Source organism: Chiloscyllium plagiosum, chromosome 26 (genome assembly GCF_004010195.1).
Source record: "Chiloscyllium plagiosum isolate BGI_BamShark_2017 chromosome 26, ASM401019v2, whole genome shotgun sequence".
NCBI lineage: Eukaryota > Metazoa > Chordata > Chondrichthyes > Orectolobiformes > Hemiscylliidae > Chiloscyllium > Chiloscyllium plagiosum.
Window position 1 is genome coordinate 53,124,363 of NC_057735.1, and position 7,896 is coordinate 53,132,258.

At 44.6% G+C, this 7,896-nt stretch overlaps 1 protein-coding gene across 1 annotated transcript in view; it reads right to left on the reverse strand.

Annotated features, from left to right (window-relative positions):
* Positions 1-430: 430 nt before the first annotated feature.
* Positions 431-7,896, reverse strand: part of usp18 (ubiquitin specific peptidase 18) — a 68,379-nt gene continuing 60,913 nt past the window's right edge. Inside the window, exons 12-13 of the mRNA XM_043716262.1 lie at positions 6,126-6,175; positions 431-594 (exon numbers count right to left, since the gene is read on the reverse strand). Coding sequence (XP_043572197.1) covers positions 507-594; positions 6,126-6,175 — 138 coding nt within the window. The 3' untranslated portion in view covers positions 431-506. The remainder of the gene's footprint in view (positions 595-6,125; positions 6,176-7,896) is intronic.

The window sequence follows — 7,896 nt, forward strand, 5'->3', positions numbered from 1 at the left end:
ATCCACTCCACCCTCCTCCCTGACCTATCACCTTCATCCCCTCCCCCACTCACCTATTGTACTCTATGCTGCTTTCTCCCCACCCCCACTCCCACCCGCCTCTCATTTATCTCTCCACCCTTCAGGCTCTCTGCCTGTATTCCTGATGAAGGGCTTTTGCCCGAAACATCGATTTTCCTGCTCCCGGATGCTGCCTGACCTGCTGTTGTTTTCCAGCATCACTCTAATCTAGACTCTGGTTTCCAGCACCTGCAGTCCTTGTCTTTACCCAGAGGTTTTGGTTGCGTTGGGTCTGCTTGTTTGGGATTGTTTCTGAGAAATCAGTGGATTGTGTTTATTGGGTTCCGTTTTTCTTGAAAACGTTGTATAGATATTTTTCTTTTGCTACTGATAGTTCTTGGATACTGCAGTGTGCTGTAGCTCTTTGAAATAAATGCAAATTGTTATTGACAGCTGTCATTACAGAAATGAGAAAGATTAGATCCTGCTCCAACAAGCAGTTTTCTTCACAAGCCAACAGTCTGTGCACCAGAAGAGGGTTTTGTATCATCTGTTTTCATTCTCCTGTACAGTAGCACATATGCAGTCTCACTCCTGCAGGAAGACAGCATTAATAAACATTAATTAACAGAGTAGTCATCAAAAACTCACCACAGGGCAGACTCAACAGTAAAACCCTGTGCTCCTATTGCATGAGGAACAAGACCCACTGAGGGGAGAATGACAGCAGCTTCCCCTATCAGAGAGAGTTTTGATGTTAGAAGGTGTATACTAGAGAGAGGAGGCAAAATGTAGGAGAGTGGACAGGGGGATACTTTCATATATACAGCAACAGCAGTGGGTCACTCAGTCCCTGGACTCTGGAACCAAAATGCCAATCAAATACAGGAAAGTAGGACAAAGGGAAGGTGGGCATATACTGTGATGGTAGAATTAAACTGCATGTGATAGGGTCGTGATCAGGTGCTTATAGGTGGAAGGGACTCTTGTTTCCCATTTCATGGAGCACTTACCCACAGAACAGCTGTGAGAGCAGGCCTAGAAGGACCAGAGGAAAAGCATTAGAGGGAACAGCAGAACCACTGCCTTCAGTTAGAAGTACCTGCATAAGCGAGAATGGCTGCAAATCCTCCTGCAGGGTGTATTATAGCAAGTTCTTTAGATAGAGAGCCTGGCCAATACCACAAATACCACCACAAAGGCTAAATAACATCATCAAGAAGGCAGACTATAGAATATTATAGGATTCCATATAAAATTAATGTCAGGGAGGCAATGGATTTGTGGTATTATTGCTAGAATATTAATCCTGAAACTCGCTAATAGTCTGAGGACCGGTACAAATCCCACCACAGCAGATGGGGGAGTTTGAATTCAATTAAGAAAAATGGAAATAAGAAGCTACTGATGACCACGAAACCACTGTTGAAAACCCCATCTGGCTCACTAATGTCCTTCATGGAAGGAAATCTGCCATCTTTACCTGGTCTGGCCTACATGTGACTCCAGACCTACAGCAATGAATGTGGTTGACTCTCAAATGCCGTCTTGAGAGCTGTCTCACAGATGAGTCAAGCAACAGCTTCACATAATTATACTGTCAGAATCATACCTTAGAGACAATGTCCCAGATACCACCATCACTATCCCTGGACATGTCTGGTCCCACTGTAATAGCACAGTGGTATACAGTTGGAATGGAGTTGCCCTGGGAGTCCTCAACATTGAATTCAGACCCCATGAAGTCTTATGGGCAAGGAAACTTCCTGCTGATTACCATGTACTGACCTTTCTCAGCTGATGAATCAGTACTCCTCCATGTTAAACTCAGAGGAAGCACTGAAGGTTGCAAGGACACAAAATGCCTTCTGGGTGCAGAATTTCAATGAGGCTCAGCAGCAGCATTACTGATCGAGCTGATCAGGTCTTAAAGGGTATAGCTACTAGACTGGATCTACAGCAGGTGGTGAGGGAACCAACAAGAGGGGAAAACATACTTGGCCTCATCCTCACCAATCTGCCAGCATCTGTCCATGACAGTATCGGTAAGAGTGACCACCGCACATTTCTTGTGGTTATGAAGTCCCGCCTTTACACTGAGAATAACATCCGTGTTGTGTGGCACTACCACTGTGCTAAATGGGACTGACTTCGAACAGATGTAGCAACTGGGCATCCATGTGGTGCCGTGGGCCAATAGCAACAGAATTATAGTCCTGCACAATCTGTAACCTCATGGCCTGGCATATCTCCCACCAATCATTACCATTAAGCCAGGGGATCAACTCCGGTTCAATGGCGAGTGCAGGAGGGCATGTCAGGAGCAGCACTGGCCATACCTAAAAATGAGCTGACAATCTGGTGAAGCTAACAAACAGGAGTACTTCTGTGCCAAACAGCACAAGCAGCAAGTGCTGAACAGAACTAAGTGAGCCCACAACCAACACACCAGATTGAAGTTCTGCAGTCGTGAATTGCAGTTGACAATTAAGCAACTCACAGGAGGAGGAGGCTGCACAAATATCCCCATCCTCAGTGATGAAAGAGCCCAGCACACCAGTGCAAAAGAGAAGGCTGAAGCATTCGCAGCAATCTTCAGCCAGAAGTACTGAGTGGATGATCCATTACAACTCCTCCAATGTTCCCCAGTATCACAGATACCAGTCTCCAGCCAATTAGATTCATACCACATGATATCAAGAAAAAGTTGGAGATATTGAATACTGCAAAGGCTAGAGGCACTGACAACATTCTGGCAATAGTACTGAAGACTTGTGCTCCAGAACTTGCCACAGCCTTAGCCAGGCTCTTCCAGTTACAACAATGGCACCTACCTGACAATGTAGAAAATTTGCACAAAAATCTGTACAATTGCAACCCAGCCAATTATCCCATCAGTCTACTCTCAATCATCAGGTAAGTGATGGAAGGTGTCAGTAACAGTGCTACAAGCAGCACCTGCTCAGCAATAACCTGCTCAGCTAGGCCCAGTTTGAGTTCCACCAGGGCCACTCAGCTCCTGACCTCATTACAGCCTTGGTTCAAACATGGACAAAAGAGCTGAATTCCAGTGAGGAGGTGAGAGTGACAGCCCTTGACATCAAGACTGCATTCGACCGAGTGTGATTCAAAGATCCCTAGCAAAACTGGAATCAATGGGTATCAGGCAGCAAACTCTCTCCTAGTTGGAGTCATACCTGTCACATAGGAAGATGGTTGTGGTTGTTGGAGGTCAGTCGTCTCAGCTCCAGGACATCTCTATAGGAGTTCCTCAGGGCAGTGAGCTAACTGGGCTGGTAACATTGTGGGTGTGGGTGACTCTTCAGCTGTCAGCTTACAGTCTATCAGGGAATATTTTAAAAGAAATACAGTCTTTAAAAATGTATCATCTATTCATGTCTTTCCCAGCATGACATCCTGTTTATTCCCCGCGCCCCTAACATCCATTTCTGAATGTAACCTGTTCAGGTGAATGGGCAGGGAGTGTGGTAGAGATTTTGACACAATTAGCGTCCTATGATTTTTTTTCTAATTCACTGTTGGGATGTGGCCAGCATTTATTTGCACTTGAGAAGGTGGCGGTGAGCTGCTTCTTGAACAGCTGCAGTCCACCTGCAATGGGTTGACCTGCCACATTAAGGAGGGAATTCCAGGATGGGCCCATCATCTTCAGGTGCTTCATTAATGACTGTCGCTCCATCAAAAGTTCAGAAGTGGGGATATTCGCTGATGATTGCACGGTGTTCAGCACCATTCGCGACCATCAGTTCATGTTCAAATGCAAGAAGATCTGGCAAGGGCTGACAACTGACAAGTAACATTCATGCCACAAAAATGCCAGGCTATGACCATCTCCAATAAGAGATAATCTGACCACCACCTCTTAACATTCAATGGTGTTACTATCATGAATTCTCCCACTATCAACATCCTGGAGATTACCATTGATCAGAACCCCAAATGGACTCACAAGTAAACACAGTGGCTACAAGAGCAGGTCATAGGTTAGGAATCCTGCTATAAGTAATTCACCTCCTGACTCCCCAAAGTCTATCCATCATTAACAAGGCACATGTCAGGAGTGTGATGGAATACTCCCCATTTTCCTGGATGAGTGCAGCTACAGCAACACTCAAGAAGCTTGACATCATCTAGGACAAAGCAGCTGCTTTTTGGCATGACACCCACAAGCATCCACTCCCACCACCACCAACTCTCAGTACCAGCAGTGTGCACTATCTACAAGATGCACTGCAGAAATTCACCAAAGAGCCTCAGACAGCACTTTCCAAACCCACAACTACTTCCATTTAGAAAGTCAAGAGCTGCAAATGAATGGGAACACAAACATCTGCAAGTTCCCCTCCAAGCCACTCCCCATCCTGACTTGGAAACATATTGCCAGTTCTTCACTGTCACTGGGTCAAAATCCTGGAATTCCCTCCTTAATGTGGCAGGTCAACCCACTGCAGGTGGACTGCAGCTGTTCAAGAAGCAGCTCACCACCACCTTCTCAAGTGCAAATAAATGCTGGCCACATCCCAACAGTGAATTAGAAAAATAATCATAGGACACTAATTGTGTCAAAATCTCTACCACACTCCCTGCCCATTCACCTGAACAGGTTACATTCAGATATAGATGTTAGGGGCGCGGGGAATAAACAGGATGTCATGCTGGGAAAGACATGAATAGATGATACATTTTTAAAGATTGTATTTCTTTTAAAATATTCCCTGATGGACTGTAAGCTGACAGCTGAAGGGTCACTCACATTTTGCAATGTTACCAGCCCAGTTAGCTTACTAGACACAAACAGGCAAATCAATTCTGTTCAGACAAGGCAATGGAATGCACCAGGGAATAGCTGTTTTCCTCAGCACTTCCTTTGTTGTAAAAGGCTCAATGTAAATTCCCTTTCTGTTTACAAAGGACACATCCTTGTGTGTGAATATGTGTCATTTCTAGTAAGTATATGAGCCCAGATGATCTTCTTAAATTGGTGGTTCGTGTAAATCCAGGCACATTCAGGATTGATTAGCAAGTGTCCAGTAGCAGAACATTGGTCATGACGTTCTGCATTATCCAAGCACAGGCCTGTTGCGTATGGTCAGTTCTGTATGTTGGGAACCACTCAAAGGACATAGTGTTTGATAGGATCTGCCAGTCACTGAGGTGTACAACCTACATACCTGCCATCACACAGCACTGAAACACACACACTACTTCACTCAATGGCGTGTCACTGGAATATCTGTTTTGCATGACAGCAGCAACATGTTTGTGAAGAATTCCACTCTTGTAGTTCAAATGAAAACCCATCATTTGTCTTTCCCTGTGTGTCAGTGGTCATTCATCTTAAGATTGAAACTGCCCTCAGGTTTTAAAATCCTTTTAGCCAAAAACTACTGGAGAAACCAGGCAATCTACAGCAAGAACAGCAATAAAAGGCTGTGTCATCTTTTACTTTCAAGTTTTGAGGCATCTTTCCTTCTCTCCTGTAGCCTCCCCAAAAGTTCTGATTGCACCTGTGAGAAGTTGGACCTCAGCTTACAGCAGTCATTAGGGCCTATCAGCATGACCTGACAAACAGCCTTTACTTTAAAGGGAATCTGCAGCTAATTCAAATGAAACTCCATCCAGCTGAACTTCAGTCCCAGAGAGAGAGCAGCTCACTCCTTTATTCAACTCTCAGAGTTTTTTTTGAACTACTCATGAATCTGTTTAATATTTGTAAAACTGCAATATTATCTTTAATTGTATTGTTCTTGAGTGTGATTAATGCACTGCTGGGTCAGTGTTGATAAATAAATAATATTTCTCGTTTTTGATCTTAGATCTGGTGATCTAAGCTAAACACATACTAATAGGTGATTTGGAACATGCCTTAAACAACATTAAAAAAGGGAAAGGGAATGGGGGAGAGAGGTGACTTGTTCAGTCTCTCTCTGTGTCTCTCATAATCCTGCCTGTAACATGGGCAAGTTCCTGTCAAATATGGAACCTGTATCTGGGTCAAGAATGAGCAGCCAACAATTCTTCCCTTGGATTGCAGCCTGTTTATTGTTCAGGACAATCAACAATCAGGAGTCAAGAGCTTCAGTTCAGGTAAAGAAAATACTCACCACATGGAGCCATGGCCCCCAAAGGTCGATGTAACATCCATCCAATTCGCCTGTTAATGAAACAAACCACAATGGCATTACAAGCTTATGTATCACATAGTGTCATCGAGTCATAGAGATTACAGCATGGAAACAGACCCTTTGGTCCAACTTGTCCATGCCAACCAGATATCGTAACCTAATCTAGTCCCATTTGCCAGCACTTTGCCCATATCCCTCTGAACCCTTCCTATTCATATACCCATCCAGATGCCTTTTCAAAGCTGTAATTGCACCAGCCTCCACTACTTCCTCTGGCAGCTCATTCCACACATGCACCACCCTCTGTGTGAAACTGTTGCCCCTTAGGTCCCGTTTATATCTTTCCCCTCTCACTATGAATCTATGCTCTCTAGTTCTGGACTCTCCCACCCTGGGGAAAAGACCTTGCCTATTTATCCTATCTGTGCCCCTCATGATTTTATAAATGTCTATAAGGTCACCCCTCAGCCTCTGATGCTTCAGGGAAAACAGCCCCAGCCTATTCAGCCTCTCCCTATAGCTCAAATCCTCCAACCCTGGCAACATCCTTGTAGATCTTTTCTGAACCCTTTCAAGTTTCACATCATCCTCTACTGCACCTGTCTTGGGAGAATGTCTATCACATCCCATAGAGTAGAGAAAAATTAAGAAGGAACTTAAATGTGGAATTAGTGAGTGGGGAGCATATATCACAAATCACACATGCATTTCAGGGAACGCACAGCAAGGGCCTTGCACTTATGTGGCAGTAATATATATCACAAGTCATAAACCCATCCAAGATACAAATATATCACAGGTCATGAACTGAAGGGTTCTAGCACTCTGGGCGAAGCACTACCCCACAACCAGACTGAGCCAAAACTTCTCATCCCTGAATTACCCAGTGACATTTTCAGGTTTCAGACTGGGCAGGACAATTGGGACTAGGTTGTTGTCACATTGGACGGCCTTGCTGGCATGGTGAAAATAGTGGACAAGCTCCCAAACTGGGAACTTTCGATTGTTGCTTGGGCAGTAAAGGGTTTGGATGGTGATTTGTCTGTTCATGGTTCACAGAGGCAGCTGGCCATTGAAATCACCAGAAACAGTGTAAACACCCCCAGGACAGCCCTTGAGGAGAATAGAGAAATTGGGAAGGAACTTAAATGTGGAATTAGGAAGGCTAAAAGGGGCCATGAAATGTCATTAGCAAGGAGACTCCCAAGGCTTTTAATGCATATATTAGAAGAAAGAAGATAGCAAGGGGAAGAGTCTGTCCACCCAAAGACAAAGGAGGTAAGAGATGTGTGGAGCTACAGGAAGTGGGAGAGATCCTTAATGAGTACTTTGTATCAGTATTCACCAAGGAGAAGAACATGAGGGAGAACTAGCCATTTGGATACAGAACTGGCTCAAAGGTAGAAGACAGAGGGTGGTGGTGGAGGTTTGTTTTTCAGACTGGAGGCCTGCGACCAGTGGAGTGCCACAAGGATCGATGCTGGGCCCTCTGCTTTTGGTCATTTACATAAATGATTTGGATGTGAGCATAAGAGGTACAGTTAGTAAGTTTGCAGATGACACCAAAATTGGAGGTGTAGTGGACAGCGAAGAGGGCTACCTCAGATTACAACAAGATCTGGAGTTTAATTCCGATAAATGTGAGGTGCTGCATTTTGGGAAAGCAAATCTTAGCAGGATTTATACACTTAATGGTATGGTCCTAGGGAGTGTTTCTGAACAAAGAGACCTTGGAGTGCAGGTTCATAGC